Genomic DNA, 20,123 nt, shown 5'->3' on the forward strand with positions numbered 1-20,123 from the left:
CAGAAATTAGAACATGGATCGCTTTTTGTGATCTATTTTCAACCCATCACCTGGGAATGAGAAATATAATTCTAGCACAGAAAATGTACCTAAAAAAACTTGCAAAATGAATGAAAAAAATTACTCCTTTTTCTGGTACAGAATTCCATTTTCTCTTCTATACTGAATTATTTCTCCAACTGTGAAAAAACAGTTCCCAAACCAACCACCCTTCTCCAATACTGCCTTGAACTATAGCTCAAGTAATGTCCCTGAGCTACTTCTTAGTTCAATTTCCCTTGAGAGATAAGCCCTCAAGCTCCACCTTTCTATCATTCTTTCTTTTATCCATTCCATAAACAAGTATTGAGTAAAGATTCTATGAGGGTTAGAAGTTTGTGGAAAGTAAAAAAAGAACATATCATAAATAAGAAAATAAATACTGAAATACTAAGACTTGTTTTGAAACCACTCAGCAAACATTTATCAAATACCCAGTGCTGTTATAATTGCTAAGCTATTGAGTAACAATCCTTAAGTCTAAGAGTTTTTCCCTGGAGGTGGGAGGTGATACAGGAAAGGGATGGAACAAAATGATGTACAAAATGGAACAAAATAATTGATAATATACTGTTGAGTATCTTCAGAAGGTTGTAATCTGGGGGTGTCAGCAGTTTGATCTATTTGTCTTTCAACATCTTGCTCTTCCTGTTACTTTTTCAGGCAATCAAGTGGACAGAGATCATGAGAAATTTGAGTGGAGACCACACAGTAGAGTTTGTTTTGGTGGACTTCCCTACCTCCCCACCCCTTCAGCTGCTCCTCTTTGCACTCTTCCTTGTAATTTTTTTGTTGACATTGTTGGAGAATGCACTCATTGTTTCCACCATCTGGCTCACTCCAAGCCTTCATCGTCCAATGTTCTTTTTCCTTGGACATCTCTCCTTCCTGGAGCTATGGTATATCAATGTCACTGTTCCCCGACTCTTGGGGGCCTTTCTTACCCAGGAGCATAGAGTCTCCTATGTAGGTTGTATGACCCAACTCTATTTCTTCATTGCCTTAGCTTGCACCGAATGTGTCCTGTTGGCAGTCATGGCCTATGACCGCTACCTAGCCATCTGTGAACCTCTCCGTTATCCTAGTCTAATGCCCTTCAGTATGGCCACTCGCCTTGCTGCTTCCTCTTGGGGTAGTGGCTTCTTCAGCTCCATGATGAAGCTTCTGTTCATTTCCAGATTGTCATACTGTGGGTCCAATATCATCAACCACTTTTTCTGTGATATCTCTCCACTACTTAACCTCACCTGCTCTAACAAGGAACAAGCAGAACTAGTAGACTTCCTCTTGGCCCTGGTGATGATTCTGCTCCCTCTAACGGCTGTGGTTTCATCATATGCCGCCATAATTGCCACTATCCTGAGGATTCCTACTGCCCAGGGACGTCACAAAGCCTTTTCCACGTGTGCTTCTCACATGGCAGTGGTTGTTATCTACTACTCCTCTACTCTCTTTACCTATGCACGGCCCCGGGCCATATACACCTTCAACCACAACAAGGTCATCTCTGTGCTCTATACTGTCATTGTACCATTTCTCAATCCAGCCATTTACTGCCTGAGGAACAAGGAAGTTAAGGATGCCCTCAGAAAGACAGTGCTGGGTAGATGCCCCTGTTCCAGGGATATCCCAGATTGATGTACAATAAAACCTGGCAAAAAAGAACAGTATCCTAATAGTGACATATCAAAAAATCATAAAATAGACTTAACAGGACCAAAATATCAGTTAGCACCCTGCTTCTTTAAATAGTGTCAGGAAACTTCTTGATACAAACAAAAAATTGTGAATCATTGATCATATACAAGAGTTTCCAAACTAAGATTGAAATGGTTATAGAATCTCTGGGGGGTTGTTAAAATGCATATTCCCAGAAAAATTGTGGAAAATCTGATAGAGTATGCATTGTTTGCCTATTGGATAAAGAACCCACCTGCCAATACAGGAGACATAAGAGACGTGGGTTTGATCCCTGGGTAGGTAAGATCCCCTGGAGGAGAGCATGACAAACCACTCCAGTGTTCTTGCCTTGAAAATCCAATGGCCACATGAGCCTGGTGTGGTACAGTCCATGGGGTCGCAAAGAGCTGAACACAACTGAAGTGACTTAGCACACATGCCTTGTTTGCAACCCTGACATGCGTAATTTTCAACTTCTTAAGAAGTCTTATTTCACAGCCAGTTTGAGATTCTTTACTCTAGACCAAGGCTATTATTTTGCAAGTGAGAAAATAGGTAATAAAAGGGACTTGCTGATGCATATGTCAAGACAAAATGATGTAGAAATTGTTGTAGCAGTTTCAAGGATTCAAATTCTCACATCTTAATTCTGTGAGAATCACAGAAGTATAATTAACCCCCCCAAACTGAAACTAATGTCACCTAATGCATACTCCTTATCTCTATAAGTCTTATACCCACTGCAAGTCAAAGGAGGAAGAAAATGCAGCACTGGTATTCAGCCATGTGTGCAACAATTAATATGGCTAAATAGTTATCTGCATCTCCTTCATGTTAACTGAAGAGTAATACACAGCTTATTGACCTAATGAGTGTTGGTTAGGAGATCAAACGCATTAGAGAACTTTCATGTACCTTCCCCTTTGAATCTTCTCCAGCACTATGGCCAACTTCTGTTTCAACTAGCTGCTGCCTGAGTTATACCAGCTGCCAAATATTTTACATTTTGCCACTGGGGGCAAATGACTACAGGAACAGAAAATGTCTTAATAAAGAGGCAAGAGTGGGGAACAAGAGACATCTCTGCAATGAGTGGTATGCTTCAAGTTCAAAATCAGAATGATAGACAGTCTTCTAAGTTCTCTTTACTTTTGGAAACTAGCTTGCATTACTTAGAAAGTAATTCCAGTTCCAAGCTAATTTCTGCACATTAGAACTGAAGTCAATGTTTCTGTGAGTGGGATATGTAAAAGAACAAAAAATGCTATTGAATAGATACTCATAAACAGAAATTGTCTCTCAGTGGACATTTGCTTATTCTGAACTGGGCTTTGGGAAATAAGATAATTGTCCATTAAAAAAAAAAAAACTGTTTGATCAATAATTAGTTTAGGTTTTCTAACATCTAAAATAACATAACTCCAAAATAATAAATCTGACATTTAAAAGTATAAGCTGCTTTACTGTCATTAAGTTTCTGAATAGCCTTTTAAAGAAACATCCTTGAGGGACTTCCCCTGTAGTCCAGTATTTAAGACCCTGGGCTGCCAGTGCAGGGGTTGTGGGGGGGTTCCCTTGTTGGGAAATATGGCATAGTTAAAAAAAAAAAATAGAAGCAAATCTTTGACTTTGGGCATAGACAATGGATTTTTACATATGACACCAAAAGAATAAGCAATTAAACAATAGATAAGCTGGACCAAATCAAAAATTTTAAAAAATACATAAGAATTAAAAAACATCCTTGAAATTGGCTTAATTTACCTCACATTCAGTACATTATCTTTTTGTTTCATACAGTTCTGGAAAGCATAATTTTATGGTTAAGGATTCCACCCCTAGAGACAAGAAATTTGGTATAATTCTGGTTTTACCCTTAACACGTCCCTCATAATGCAAGTTACCCATCTACCTCATATGCATGTTGTGAATATTAAATTAATTGTATGTGACAGTAGGATTATAAAATCTTTTCTCTTTGTAGATAAATTTTACCTTGGATTATTTTCTTTCTTATCCAGATTTATTGATAATAGAATTGAAAAAAAAAGTAAAATTATAAGATATTTAAAGAGTGCAGTGTGATGATTTGATATACATATACATATTGTGAAGGGTTTCCCTGGTGGCTCAGATAGTAAAGAATCTGCCTGCAATGCAGGAGATGAGGGTTCTATCCCTATATCAGGAAGATCCACTGGAGAAGGGAATGGATACTCACTCCAGTATTTTTGGCTGGAAAACTCCATGGACAAGCCATGGGGTCACAAAGAGTTGGACATGACTGAGCAGCTAGCACTATATTGGCTATATATATTGTGAAATGATTCACTTTGGGTTTACTTTATAGTTCCAGTCTGTTGGAAGCTTACTAAATATTGCTAAGAAACATGATACAATATCTTGATTAGTAAAAGTCTTCTAGACTGGGAGAATATGAAAGTATTATAAATATCCAGTGGTCATAGGTTCATAATGCTGAGAAAGACTGAAGACAGGAGGAGAAAGGGATGACAAAAGATGACATGATTGGATGGCATCACTGACTCAATGAACATGAGTTTGAACAAGTTCTGGGAGATGGTGAAATACAGGGAAGCCTGGTGTGCTGCAGTCCATGGGGTTGCAAAGAGTTGGACACGACTGAGTGGCTGAATAGCAACAATTTTTATAACTTGGCATGCCTTTTGCAGGAAACTCTGGCTGCCCAGGAAACTGTTATAAGAGATAATTGCTCTTGTGCACCTTGAGGAGTCGAAGTCAAGCTGGCTTAAACACCCCTTTGTGTGAATTGCATGTCCTCACACCTGTGGTATGACTTTGCATCCAGATTAGCCCCTTGTCTGCTTTCAGCACTCCTTCCACATAAGAGAAATCCCTCAGTCTGTCATGCTGCCATGCTGTGTTTTTATCCTATAGTTCTCCAATAAAATTGTTGCCAAGTGTGACCTTTTGTAGTGTGTAAGTTTGATTGGTAAAGCCTAAGAAGGTCTGGTTTATGAATAGCTCACAGTGAGCACTCAGTTAATGTTAAGCCCCTGATATATGACAATTATTTCTCAAAAATAAAAATTGGAAAAATAAATGCTAAGCCCTCATGTTTATTTTCATTAACAATTTGATTATATGCTTTCTAACAGATGTGCCTGTTCTAAATACTAACCATGCCTCACATTCACTCATTCAAATGGAGATTGGCAGATTGACTTTTTTCTCTAGGACATAAGTGGAAAGCAAAGCTGCAAACATCCTTGGGTAATTGTGTGTAGATGGTAATAAGTTTAGCATTTCCAATTATCTAATTTAAAATTATGCCAAGCTGTCATTAGGTTGAGTCACACCTGTCATTAGGTTGAAGTTCATGCTCCTTTTCAAATGATCAGAACACACGACAACTCTTTGTTAGGATATTACACATAGAACATTTTCCTCCTCAATTATTTTGGTCTTCGATTTTGTCTAGATACTCATACATATTTGTCTGCATATTAAAAGGGAAGAGCTAGAGAATGTCAACTGATAATATCCTCTTTGTATGACTCTTGTCATGTCACATTCTTTCTTGATGGGAAGATGACCCTCCTGTTTTTTTTTTTTTCCTACAGAGTGAGATTCCTACAGTGCAATAATTAGTGTAGATAGTTTATTTTTCAACTTGATTTTTTTCAGCTGAAAACATGCTGAACTCAAACAATGAATCCATGTCTCTTTGCCAGGTATTAGATTTATTTCTCTTCTGGCAGTTAGGAGTGATCATATACCCCAATATCAAATAAAATGTAGGTGGAATTCTGCCTTGGAGGCTTTCATTTTAAAAGAAATGTAGCTGGCACTGGGGCTTCCTCTTTCTTTATGTTGAACTTGAATATAATGCCTGGAGGTCCACCAGCTCTTTCTAAGGTAATAAACATAAAGAAGAAAGCTCAATATATGGAGTCTGAAGATACAGAAATACATGAAAATCATGAGTCTTTGTTAGTACAATTGAGAATTTGAACCTACATCAGCAAATACTTATATGTGTGTGTTAGTCGCTTAGTCATGTCCAACTCTTTGCAATTCCATGGACTGTAGCCCTCCAGGCTACTATGTCCATGGAATTCTCCAGGCAAGAATACTGGAGTGGGTTGCCATTCTCTTCTCAAGGGAAACTTCCCAAGCCACAGATCAAATCCAGGTTCCTGCATTGCAGGCAGATTCTTTACCATATGAACCATGAGGGAAGACTTTTCTCTAAATTACTATGTGTGTGTGCTAGCTTCTCAGTCAAATACCTATATCCATTTTTAACATAATACTATAAAGCAATTATCCTTCAATTAAAAATAAATACTTTTTTTAAAGATAAAAAAAATTAAATGATAAAAATTAACTGCCATTTGTGGAAGTTATTGAGATTTGTTCTTTTTTAAAACTTTCAGCCTAATACGTTAATACTTGATATATTTATGTAACTTTGTATTGCATTCTTCTAGAAGTTTTTCAAATAATTTTTAGTTTTAGGTTTTTAATTTTTTTTTCAAATGAAATATATTTTTCTAAGTTTCTAGAGAAAGACCATTACACTTCTCACGCAATTTCTTATTTTGTCATTCCTAGAAGTCAGTTTTATTTTATTTTGCTACACTTAAGAATCTGCCTGCAATGCAGGAGACACAGGAGACATGCATTCCATCCCTGAGTTGGGAAGATCCCCTAGAGTAGGAAATGGCAACCCACTCCAGTATTGTTGCCAGGAAAATCCCATGGACAGAGGAGACTGGTGGGCTACAGTCCATGGGATCGCAAAGAGTCAGACATGATTGAAGCAAATGAGCACAGCACACTTTATTTTGTTTTGTTTAGGTTATAAATGTGTACTCAGTATAGCCAAGTTTTTACCAGAGAGGGATAATAGAAAGGAAACAAAGAAGTAGCAGTCAAGTTAATTATGATTTTTTTAAAAATAAAATCATCAATCTCCTTTAAAATGGCAGATCTGTTCATCACATTTGACTAAAACTGTTCCTATATTTAAAAAGAAAGCATAAATTGTGTGATTATTATTCATAAAAGGCTGCATAGAAAAGAAGGAAAGTGAAGTCACTCAGTCGTGTTCGACTCTTTGTGACCCCATGGACTGTAGCCTACCAGGCTCCTCAGTCCATGGAATTTTCCAGGCAAGAGTACTGGAGTGGGTCTCCATAGAAGCACAAAATCTGATTATCTGCCTCAAAAAATTATAACTTAAAAGAGGAAATAGAAAATGTATAATTTTCAGAAACTATTATAAAATATGAGGAAAAATATTCCCCCAGTAAACTTTAACTTATTCATTTAAAAATTACTCTATTTTTTCTTACTAAAGCTGAATACATGTTTATCTTGAATATTTCTCCAGAGTCAGACACATTATAGTATATAAGCTCTGTCCTTTTTCTCATTCAATTCAAGGTATAATTTCTATCAATTTTTTTTCAGTATCACTATTTTTTTTTCTTTTCTAGAACAGGAGACAATAAAGAGCAAACTGAAAATTCCATTTTTACTTTGAGTATTCAAAGCTCTAACTACAAATTTTTTTTTTTTTTTTTTTTTTGCACCAAGGAGTAGTGTTAGCTGCTCAGTTGTGTCCAACTCTTTGGGACCCCATGGACTATAGCTGCCGGACGTGGAATTTCCCAGGCAAGAATGCTGGAGTGAGTTGCCATTTCCTCTTCCAGGGGATCTTCCTGACACAGGGGTCGAACCTAAATCTCTTGCCTCTCCTGCTTTGGCAGGAAGATTCTTTACCACTGTGCCACTTGGGAAGCACAAGCCCCAAGGAATGACTATAAATAATTATAATGAAAAAATACATATTTTTCTTTTTTAATCAGTTCTAAATTCACAATAGTAGCTACAAAGTTTTTTCTTTTTGTTTTGTTTTTTTAAATTCTCAGATAATTAAAAAAAAGTAATTATACTTTTATCAATAAATCTTGCCATAATAGTATATAGTCAACCAGGTCCTTTGCTGTTTTCTCATTTTCCTCTGTATTGATGTTGTACATTTATTATGGCATATAAATAAAATGGACATATCACTCTTCCCAAACTCAACAGAGTTTTAGGTGCTTACTAAGCATCAAACATGTATTAGGAACTGGACAATGTCTCTACCTTTGAGAACTCTTTAAAATCCAGGGATTTTTAAAATAGATTTTTAATTTATTTTTTAAAAACTCAGTCTACCTTTCACTAAATTTTGTCAATTAAATGAATAGAAGTTTTTTTTTAAGAAGTAATATACAGTGAATTCTACCACTAGCTTAAAATGAAGACTAGAAAGATGAGACAACCCTTGAAGAAGCCAGTTAATTCATGAGTCACTTAATTAGAAACAGCTTCATTATTTCATTCAAATATTTAAGAAATTCCAAAAATACCCAAATTTCTTATGTTCCCATGAAGGCATATTACAAAGGATATTGGAACTTGTATTACTTAACATTTTGAATACTATCAATTTGCTAAGAATGATACAAATACAAGCAAGATCATGAATTTATGTTACTTATTACATGGCAGGTGCTGTTTGAAACTCCTTACATATATTAATTCATATAATGATCACAATAATTCTAAGATCATTAAATGCCAAGTGCTGAGTAAAACTATTGCAGTAAACTATTTGAAAGACTGCTGATCCACATAACCAGAATAGTTCTTAAAACACAAAGATCCTCAATAAATATTTACTAAATAAATAAATACCAAATAAGAACAAGGATCATTGTAATCTGAAGATTTTTCTCTTTCTTAAAGGAATTTTGTCACTTTAATAAATATCCTAATTATGTATTTGGGAAGGTTGTTTTATCTTGACTGCTCCTCATCTATCCTAACTCCAGAAAATCATGGGTTCCTTCACTAGTCAACGTTCTTCATAGTAAGGTATATCAAATCCCCACAGATACTATTAACTTTCTGCCCTACTCTTGGGTCTGTAGTTCTCTGACTAACCAATCATCTCTGGTGTGCAGGTATTGTAACCCATGTACAGCATATTCAATTCTGTACATCTAAAGAGGTAATTTTCTAATTTCTATCCCAGTGTACTTTCTATATAATCTTATTAGTTTCTATGTTCTCTGAATACCCTTACATTATAGCTTCTGAATGTGTACTATTTACAGATAGTAAGAGTAAACATACAGGTATCCTTATTCCATTTAGAAAATACAGACTTTATACAAATATAATACTTTTTGTTATATCTACTAAGTTACTAATGCATGAGAATCATGTCATTGTATGGAGTTGATATTTGTGTACACAGTATCTTCGTGTATTTGGAATTTTTATGTGTGTGTTTGTTCATATACTTGGATCTCCACATAAGAATGGATGAATATCAATCTTATGTTATGTTGAATGATTTGGGTTATAAGCACTATCATCCCCAGAAGAATCTTATTATTTGTCAGACCATTCCCCAGAAATAGAGGAGGACACACACACACACACACACACACACACACTTTGCCCACATTTCTCTTCCCCAGAGTCTGTTAAAAAGAAGGGCAGTGTGCTTTAAGCCACTCAAAGGTCTCTCTTGTTCCTCCAGACTCCACTTAACTTGCCAGCTCTTCCCTTAACATTCCCCAAGTATCCCCTTGAGCCCTAGAAAAGCCAAATACTTTCCTGAGGTCTGTGCCTGTTGGGAAGCCCTCTGTGTGTGGAAGGGAGTTCTTTTTTTCAGTAGCTTAGAAACAGGTAAAAGCACAAATAGATCTATTCTGCCCCTTCTTCATGCTGAGCAGAGACACACCAGATTTGCCAGCAACTCTCTAGGCTCAGGGATGGTACCTTCCTCCTCCTGGTCTACATGATTTCTCTTTTCTCCATGCAAGCTGACCATTCCTGAATGAGGCTTGGAAAAGTCATAAGTTTCATCACTGATAAAATAGTGAGTTGAAAAAAAACTCAGATAATTCCAAAAGGAAAATTTGGCCAGCTTTTAATTATTCATTATTATGAAGGGAAGCAGAGGGTATATGAAAATCATTTTTATTTAAATCATTGATTCTTTGGAGCATTCAGCTGATTGATTTTTTAAAAACAGTTTGCCATCTTTGAGTCTATAATTAGTAGTATAGCAACAGTGTATAGTTGGGGCATAAACTATGTTCCTATATGAATTTCAAATCAACAAAGATTTCTTTAGCACCTATGTGTATTATGATGTATGAAAAATGTTAGCAATTCAGGGATATTGTGTAATATAGATTATCACGTCTACTACTGAAGAACACACTGTAGATGCAAAATGCCTGATTCTCTAAAAATTGCCCTCCTGAAGACATTTCAGTTTAATGCATTAGCCCCAAACTATGCCTTGCAAAGTTCAGGGTCCAGGTATATTCTGATTTGAGACAGAAAGAGAGAAAACTGTCATGTATAAGAGTACACAGATAAATATATGTATATGAGGAGCAGTAGTTGGAATAGAGGTATGTAAATATGTATGTGTGTTTTTATGTTAAATACGACAGGGGCTGGTGAGTGTGACAGTGTTTGCAGTTTTGATAACTTAAATCCTTAGAAGATAAAGAAGATTTCACTTCTCTTCGTAGTACCATAACAGGAAGAAGGTAAATTTCCATTTCCATCGTGTTGACTGTTCACAAAATTCATCATATGGTCACATTTATTCTCAAATTGGGATCTTGAGATAAACTACAAAGATTATCATGTTCAAATGAGACATACAGAAATTCAATCATTATTCTAAATCTCACTAGATGGGAATAAAAATTAGTTCAAAATAGAAGCCATGGTTTTGAAAAGTTATAAAGGGTGTATGGGGTCAGGGATATGACACCCAGATTTTTTCCATTGAAGTTTTCAAAATCAACTCAGAGATTGAGAGGTGCAGAAGGGTCACTGAATCATAGATAATTATCTTGCCCTGCTACAAACTTGGGAATTGCGATGCACATAGACCTGAAGCATATTTGTTCCTAAGAGATTCTGGGAAAAGGGAGATGGACTAGAATTACATCCTTTTAAAACTGATTTGAAGGAGTAAAATTGTGTTTCTCTCTTTTAGAAAATGTCTTGTCACTGAGGGTCCAAGACTAGTATGTTGGCCTCTGCCCAACCTATATCTTTTTCTCATCTCCCTGCAATAATTGTTAGGTTGAACACAAATGATTATCCTGCCACATCTCTCTACCTGTGTCCCAGTCTGGAGATTTGGGGCATCCTGTTTGGTCAGATCCATCTCCACAGAGCTGGCATGACAACTTCAAATGCCTCTACTTCTGGGAGTGCTTTGACTGTACAAGCTTTCTCCCTTGCCCCTCACTTCTAGTCTTAGGCATCTATTTCTCCCCAGACAACAGCAATTTCCTTCCCATCCCAGCATGACCACTGCACTGATAACCTATTACCTTTTAGGAAGACTTATTTACATCCTCCTTTAGAAATCAGAGCCTCCTGATCTTCTTTGCTGGCAGGCTTAATGAGATAAAGCTGTTCCTAATGACTGTTTTCAGAATGAAGTTAAGCCTTAAATATTGTGCTATTGTTCATAGTTTTCTGACATTTCTCCTCATTGAATGTCCCAGTTTAACTGGAGTTATTCAGGAAGGATGATCACAAACTTCAGAGGGAATAGCAACCAGATGAAACAAAAAAAAATTTTTTTTGAATGGTTTAGTCTAGAAAAAGAAAAACAAGGGAACATGAGACATTAGTGGGTTTGGGGTGGGGATTGAGGTTAACAGAGCTGATAGCTGTTTTCAGAGCATGAAAGCTATCCTTGCAGAAAGAAATGAGACTTATTCTTTGAAGCTTCAGAAAGCAGAAGCAGAATCCATGGATGTGGCACCACTATGTTCCCTTGGAGAAGGCCCTATATCTCCCAATCGGTGGTTTCTTTTTTTAAAGTGTGGCTGTATTTTAGACACTATTTTCTGCTCCTAGAGAGGATCAGGCAAAAGTTAGGTTAATACTTACAAAATTAGCAAGGACTAAAATCATTTAGGGCTTCCGTGGTGACTCAGTGGTAAAGAATCCACCTGCCAATGCAAAAGACGCTGGGTTAATCCCTGGGTCAGGAAGATCCCCTGGAGAAGGAAACGGCAACCCACTTCAGTATTCTTGCCTAGGAAGTCCCATGGACAGAGGAGCTTGGTGCGCTACAGTCCATGGGGTCACAAAAGAGTCAGACACGATTTAGTGACTAAACAACAACAAAATCATTTGATCTATGAGGTTCCCTGCAGCAATATGATCCTGTGCTTCGAACTCTGTTCTTGTGAAACACAGTTTTTTGAAAAAACATTATGATTGTAAGATTTACATTAACTTTTAGAGTTCTGTTCAAAGCAAGCTAAGATGTAAGATGAAGTGCCTCACTTATGCTTAGATTATTGGTCCATAGAAGAAATTAAACTGAACAGAGTTTGTTAGATAACCATTTTGCCAAGGCTGAAATTTTATCAATAAATTGCTACTTTGCCATTTTATAGTTGCTTGACATTCACAAAATCATTTAAGCACTCTGAGATTCACTTCTACTACATGAACAAAACAAGAAGTTGAACTAAAATTCAATTGGTTTTAAACTGTTATAATTCTATGAGCTAAGTCCACATGGATAGTGGAGGGTGGGCTCCAAGGAACAGATCTACTGTTACCAAATGTGTTTGAGTTCCAAGATGCTGGAATCTTCACCTAGCTCTTGGCTCTTATCCTGACAATTTGATTCTCCACACTCTAAAGTTTTATTTCTCAGACAAGTTTTCTTTAAAACTGTTTTCAGAGGTACAACTTAAAGCTGTGCTTTTGGCACATCTGGCAGTGTATTAGCGTCTCAAAGGTACAGTTTAATGCTCTGAAGAAAAAATAACTTACAACGAGGGAGAATTCATAGATCTTGCCTTATTTATAATCTCCACTGTCCAACTACCTAGTGAATCCTAGACTAGTGAGCAAGGCCAAGTTTTGTGTTAAGTGTGTGCGTGTGTGTGCATGTGTGTGTGTCCATATTCCAACAGAAGACAAAATTGTTGAATTTGCACTATTATAAATTGCTCACCTTTTTGGTTAACAGCGTCTATTTTCCTCTTTTGCATGTGTGCCAAGTGACTTCAGTAGTGTCCGACTCTTTGAGGCAGTATGGACTGTAGCCCACCAGGCTTCTACAGTTCATGGGATTCTCCAGACAAGAATACGGGGGTGGATTGCCATGCCCTTTTCCAGGGATCTTCCAGACCCAGGAATCAAACCTGTGTCTCTTACATCTTCATTGGCAGGTAGCTTCTTTACCAGCAGCACTACCTGGGAAGCCCATTTTCCTCTCCAAACATGGATAATTGAGTTGACTCTTCTGCCTTTCTTCGGGATCCTAAAGCTGAGATCTAAGTAGGACGAGGGAAATGAATGGGGTGGGCAGTAGCTTTCTATCTCTTTTACTCCATGATTGTTTCCTCAGGAAAATAAATAAATAATCTTCTCTACTGTCCCCCATCTTTATGTAAACAAAAGCAAGATTGTTGAGATACACAGAGAATAAGAGTGACTGGCTCTGGATAAGAACAGAAAAGAAGAATCAAGCAGTAAGACACAGAGAAAGATTGGAAAAGGTAAGGCATCCAGTCTCTATCAGTTTTTAGAATGGCTCTCAACTCAGTCAAGAAGGCCATAGGTTTTGCTGAATGACTGGTCAGGAATGCAGAAGGGTCACTAATGGTAAAAGGCAGCTCATTACTTCATTTTTTGGATATTGCTTTCAAACAAGTTATGAGTTCTTTAATGCCTTTGAAAAGGTCTTACAGTCTCCTCCATCTTTATTATTAACAGTGGTCTCTACCATTAAGTGGAGAAGGCAATGGCACCCCACTCCAGTACTCTTGCTTGGAAAATCCCATGGATGGAGGAGCCTTGTAGGCTCCAGTCCATGGGGTCACTACGAGTCGGGCATGACTGAGTGACTTCACTTTCACTTTTCACTTTTATGCATTAGAGAAGGAAATGGCAACCCACTCCAGTATTCTTGCCTGGAGAATCCCAGGGACAGAGGAGCCTAGTGTGCTGCCCTCTATGGGGTCTCACAGAGTCGGACACGACTGAGACGACTTAGCAGCAGCTACCATTAAGATCTTTGTTGGTTTTTTAGAAGGGTTTTGGGGAGGTTAGTGGTGAATCCTAAAATGATAACAGCAAACATCTATAGGAACTTAATTTAAACTCTAGAACTCATTAGATGTTCACAAAATGTAATGTAACACCTTAGAAATAAAAGAAATAATATTCTAAAAGTTATGTAATATCTTCTCCTAACTAGAGTGGGGACAAAGTGGGATTTAAATCTACTTTTTTCATACTTCTAAGATATCACCCTATACAATGAATTGTATCAAGGGAAATATTACCTCTTTTACCTCTTTTAAAATTTGTTTTTTAATTGAAGGAAAATTGCTTTACAATGTTCAGTTGTAAATGTTCTGTTGTACAGGCTTCTGCTGTACAATATGAATCACCATAATTATACATATAGCCCCTTTCTCCTGAACCTCTCTCCCCTCCCCCATCCCACTCCTCTACGTCATCACAGAGTGCCAGACTGGGTTCCCTGTGTTATATGGCAACATCTTGCCAGCTATCTATTTAACTCATCAGATCAGATCAGATCAGTCGCTCAGTCGCTCAGTCGCGTCCGACTCTTTGCAAATAGTAATCAATGCTACTTTTTTCATTCATCCCACCCTCTCCTTTCCCCAATGGGTCCTCAAATCTATTCTCTACATCTGTATCTCCATTCCTTCCTTGAAAGTAGGTTTATCAGTACCATTTTTTCTAGATTCCATGTACATGTATTAATATGTGACATTTGTTTTTCTCTTTCTGACTTCACTCTGTATAACAGATTCTAGGTTCATCTACCTCACTACCATTGACTCAAATTCATTCTTCTTTATGGTTGAGTAATATTCCATTGTATGCATGTACCACATCTTCTTTATTCATTCATCTGTAGATGGACATTTATGTTGTTTTCATGTCCTGGATACTGTAAATAGTGATGCAGGGAACACTGAGGTACATGTGTCTTTTAGAATTGTGGATTTCTCAGGGTATATGCAGAGTAGTGGGGTTGCCGGGTCATATGGTAGATTTATTTCTAGTTTTTTTAAGGAATCTCCTTAATGTTCTCCATAATGGCTATATCAGTTTATATTCCCACCAGTAGTGTAGGAGTGTTTTTTTCTCCACATTACCTTTTAAACTATCAATTCAATTTTGTTCTCTGAGAAGCCAGTGCATATTCACATTGAATTGGCTATGAATCCTGTGTATTTGATCAAATATCATTTCACTCAAGCTTTACAGCACAGTTAAATAGGTCAAGAAATAGGAGGCATCTATCTGTTTTACAGATAACAACTTACACAATTATATATGGAAAATGAGCAAATGAGCCCTCCACCTTCTTTCCATATTCAGTAGATGAAAATGTGTTGCTTAAAGGTTGGTATAAAGGCCACTCTCCTATGTCTAACATCCTCCCAATACATCTAAGTGATGTATTGGGAAAGGATAAAGCTGAGAGTTAGGAGGTTCAGACTCCACTTCTGTGTGACGTTGGATGCATTCTCAGATTAATTTGAAAAAAAAATAATAAAGCATGAACTCATGAAAGTACATTTTGGCTGAAAAGTTTTGGTTCTCTAATCATAATTTGGAAGAAAGTAAAGATATAAAGGCCAGAGAGCTTCTACTGTGATGAGTTTCCAGGCAGCGGGCTCTACAGTCAAAAACTGTAGGTTGGTGCTTGGGACATGGAAGGAACTGATTTTGTCTATGTTCACAGTCAGTTATGATTACCAAGGTTCTGGAAGTAGATAACCATACAGTGACAACACATTTTGTTCTTCTGGGATTTCCAACACGGTCAGCCTTCCAGCTACTCCTCTTCTTTGTTTTCCTGGCAATTTACCTTCTGACACTTGTAGAGAACTTTTTAATCATCCTCGTCATTTATAGTGATGGAAAGTTGCACAAGCCCGTGTACTTCTTTCTGAGCAACCTCTCTTTCCTGGAGATGTGGTATGTCACAGTCATCAGCCCCAAGATGCAGATAGACTTCCTCAGTCATGACAAGACAATTTCCTTCAATGGTTGCATGACTCAGCTTTACTTCTTTGTGACCTTTGTCTGCACTGAGTACATCCTCCTTGCTGCAATGGCCTTTGACCGCTATGTAGCCATTTGTAACCCACTACGGTACCCACTCATCATGACCAACCAGCTTTGTGGTACACTGGTTGCAGGATGCTGGTTCTGTGGACTCATGACTGCCATGATTAAAATAGTTTTCATAGCCCGACTTTACTACTGTGGCACACCTCGTATCCATCACTACTTTTGTGATATTTCCCCACTCCTCAATATTTCCTGTGAGGACTCCTCACAAGCTGAACTAGTGGATTTCTTCTTGGCCCTCATGGTCATTGCTGTTCCCCTTTGTGTAGTAGTGGCGTCTTACGCCACCATTCTCACCACCGTTCTCAGGATCCCTTCTTCTCAGGGACGCCACAAGGCATTTTCCACCTGTGCTTCTCACCTAGCAGTTGTAATTCTCTTCTATTCCACCACCCTTTTCACTTATGCCCGCCCTAAGCTTATGTATGCCTATAATTCCAACAAAATGGTGTCTGTGCTCTACACTGTCATTGTCCCACTCCTCAACCCTATCATTTACTGCCTGAGAAACTGTGAAGTTAAGGCAGCCCTCAGGAAGGCCATACTTTGCAAAGGCGGTGAACCCAGGGAAGATGGGGCTGTGATTAATTAATGTGTAGAATCCCTTCATGCATGAATCAGCAGATGATTCCCACATAGTTCTTCCCACATTCCTGCCTTTGGTTATTTATCAACCTTTAGTACCTTAACACTGATCTCCTTTGTGTGTGTGTGTGTGTGTGTGTGTGTGTGCACATGCACATACATGGCTCGAGGGATAGCCCCAAGAAATAGCCTCTCCTTCTAGGTCAGTAGAGAAGTTTTAAATACTTTCCCAAAATTATGAAAATAGATTTTTCTCTCCCACTAAAATATTAATTAAAAGGAGAGATTTTTGTTTAATTTATTAATGTATCATCTGTACATTCAGCTGTATCCAACACATAGTAGGTGCTTCATAGATATTTGTTGAAAGTATAATTGAATATATACATGTTTGAAATCAGGAGATGAAGATGGGAATTGTGAATACATTTTTAATTTATGAGCCTTCCAGTTCCTCCTTCATCCCATTCTGATTGTGTCTATTCTACATTGTCATTTTCACCTATCTTTGTTTTCTTCCCTTATAAATCCACTCTTTTTAGTCCCTCTTTCCTTTTATAGATTTGTAGATTTCTTGCCTCTTTTCTCTGTCTTTCTCTATGTCCCTTTGTCTCATACCCTCCTCATTTTCTCTCAGCCCTATTTTTCCACAGAAAACATTGGCATGTATTCATCTAAGTTACCATTTCATCTTAACTGACTCATTTATATTTTTTAAAAATGTTCAAAACCAATGAGTGGCATTGTGAAAGCCCAAGTGAAAATTTAGAAATATTATTGTGTTAAACATTAAAAGCACAGCTTTTCTGTATGTCCTTAAGCATAGATTTTATGGCCAATTACTTTTCATTTCTTCTATTACGATTAGTTTTTTTCAAATTCACTTGTGTAAAGTATGATTCCATTAATAAATTTCACCTTTTTCAAGTGTGTTGTTCAATGAATTTTATAAAAGTATATAATTGTGAAACAACAACAGTCACCATATAGAACATTTACACCATCTTGAAAAGTTTCCTTGTGTCCTTTTAAATTAAGTTTCTTATCCATATCCTAGACCTAGCTACTGGCAGCTGACATGGTTTTTATCACTTTAGCTTTGCCTTTTCTAGGAATTCCTTTAAATGAAATCATATAATAGGTACTCTTCTGAGTCAGGCTATTTTCACTTATCATATTGCCTTTATGATTCTTCTATGTAATTATCAGATCAGATCAGATCAGTCGCTCAGTCATGTCTGACTCTTTGCGACCCCATGAATCACAGCACGTGAGGCCTCCCTGTCCATCACCAACTCCCGGAGTTCACTCAGACTCAAGTCCATCGAGTCAGTGATGCCATACAGCCATCTCATCCTCTGTCGTCCCCTTCTCCTCCTGCCCCCAATCCCTCCCAGCATCAGAGTCTTTTCCAATGAGTCAACTCTTTGCATGAGGTGGCCAAAGTACTGGAGTTTCAGCTTTAGCATCATTCCTTCCAAAGAAATCCCAGGGCTGATCTCCTTCAAAATGGACTGGTTGGATCTCCTTGCAGTCCAAGGGACTCTCAAGAGTCTTCTCCAACACCACAGTTCAAAAGCACCAATTCTTTGGTGCTCAGCCTTCTTCACAGTCCAACTCTCACATCCATACATGACCACGGGATAAACCATAGCCTTGACTAGATGAACCTTTGTTGGCAAAGTAATGTCTCTGCTTTTGAATATGCTATCTAGGTTGGTCATAACTTTCCTTCCAAGGAGTAAGCATCTTATATATATATATATATAATATATAATACAAATATTATATATATGTATATCAAATATTTTATATATGTATATAATTATAATATATATCAGTTATATGAAATGATTATCATAATTATAGATTATAGTTATTTAATAATTATATATAAGTTTTATGGAATTGCTGGGTGCTATTTCATTGTATGGATATAACACAATTTGCTATATGGCCATTCAACAAACTGATGGACATTTAGTCTATTTCTAGTTTAGGGATTTTATTAATAAATCTTCTAAGAATGTTTATGATTAAAATAAGGGTTTTTTTAAATTAATATAAAACTTTAATTTCTCTTCAGGATATGAGGGTTGTTTGGCATCATTGGGCTTCCCAGGTGGTGGTAGTGGTACAGGGAGGGAGGAGGGTTCAGGATGGGGAACACGTGTATATCTGTGGTGGATTATTTTGATATTTGGCAAAACTAATGCAATTATGTAAAGTTTAAAAATAAAATAAAATTTAAAAAATAAAATAAAAAAATAAAAACCTTTGTTTACATACAAAAATAAATAAATAAATAAATGGAAAGTAAAAAATAAAAATAAAAAAAAAGAAATAAGCTCACAAAAAAAAAAAAAAAAAGAAAGAAAGAAAGCAATTGCCCACTATTACAGAATATGTAAGAGATGCAGGTTCGATCCCAGGTCGGAAGATCCCCTGGAAGAGGAAATTGCAACCCACTCCAGTATTCTTGCCTGGAGAGTCCCATGGACAAAAGAGCTTGGCAGGCTACAGTCCATAGGGTCACACAGAGTCAGACACAATTGAAGCAACTTGTCATGCACGCACACGTGGCATTGTTACCGAGTAGTATGATGTTTTTGCTTAAATTTGTGAAAAAGTTGTCAAATTTTCCAAAGTAGCTGAAATGTTTTACATTCCTATAAGCAATTTATGAGACTTCCTGTTGATTTATGACCTTGTCAATTGTTAGAAATATTAAACTTCTGATGTGATTTTTGATATCTCATTGGTTTTATCTTGCATTGCCCTAATGATGAGCATTTTTTCATTTACTTTCTTGAAATTTATAAAACTTCTTTGTGGGAGTGTGTATTGCTTTTCCTGTTCGTGAAGCCAATTGTCTTGCTGTTCACACTGTTTGTACTGTTCACTGAACCAGGGTAGGCAAGGCACAAACTAAGAAGCTGGAAAGAGATTTAAGGAGCCATAGGAACTGCAGACATTCACTCTCTCCTGGCTGGCACAGCAGCCATAATACAGTCTCTCTTCTGGCTGATGCAGCGACCATAGCGGCAGCCACAACATAACCATAACAGAGCCTAAGCATAACCTCATATAATGTAACCATTGTGTTGCTCCAATGTAGCCCCAATACAGCAGTGGGTTCCCATTTCCTTCTCCAAATACAGGAGCAGCCAGGGCTTTCGTGGTGAAGCTCATACAGGCATTCCTCACAAAGTAGCTGGTGACCAAATGAGTACTTCATCATGTGCATGCACAGTGTTACAAGAGATCTCAGCTGTTACATACTCATTCTTTGCAAAACGTGGGGTGAGAGAGTCTGACATGCCATTGTGGTTAATCTGCTCTCTCCCTCAGAGTGTCTAATCAAATATTTTATCCAGTTTTTAATTAGAGTTTTTATCTTATTACTAGGACTTCCCTGGGAACTCAAGACAGTAAAGAATTTGCCTGCCTTCCAGGAGAGCAGTGTTCAATCCCTGGGTCAGAAAGATCTAAGCTTTAAAAATTCTTCTTATACACTGTTGCAATTACTTGTCAGATTTGTTTTGCTAATATGTTCTTGCACTTGGTGGCTTGCCTTTTATTTT

General features: G+C 37.3%; 2 protein-coding genes across 2 annotated transcripts; both read left to right on the forward strand.

Annotated features, from left to right (window-relative positions):
- Positions 1-723: 723 nt before the first annotated feature.
- On the forward strand, positions 724-1,677 carry OR6P1 (olfactory receptor family 6 subfamily P member 1). Its single transcript, XM_019958337.2, has one exon. It carries the CDS (start codon positions 724-726, stop codon positions 1,675-1,677), a length of 954 nt encoding a protein of 317 aa, XP_019813896.2.
- A 13,891-nt stretch (positions 1,678-15,568) lies between these two features.
- Positions 15,569-16,546, forward strand: OR6Y1 (olfactory receptor family 6 subfamily Y member 1). Its single transcript, XM_019958338.2, has one exon. The coding sequence runs from the start codon at positions 15,569-15,571 to the stop codon at positions 16,544-16,546; it is 978 nt and encodes a 325-aa protein (XP_019813897.2).
- Positions 16,547-20,123: the final 3,577 nt, after the last annotated feature.

Source organism: Bos indicus, chromosome 3 (genome assembly GCF_029378745.1).
Source record: "Bos indicus isolate NIAB-ARS_2022 breed Sahiwal x Tharparkar chromosome 3, NIAB-ARS_B.indTharparkar_mat_pri_1.0, whole genome shotgun sequence".
Lineage (NCBI taxonomy): Eukaryota > Metazoa > Chordata > Mammalia > Artiodactyla > Bovidae > Bos > Bos indicus.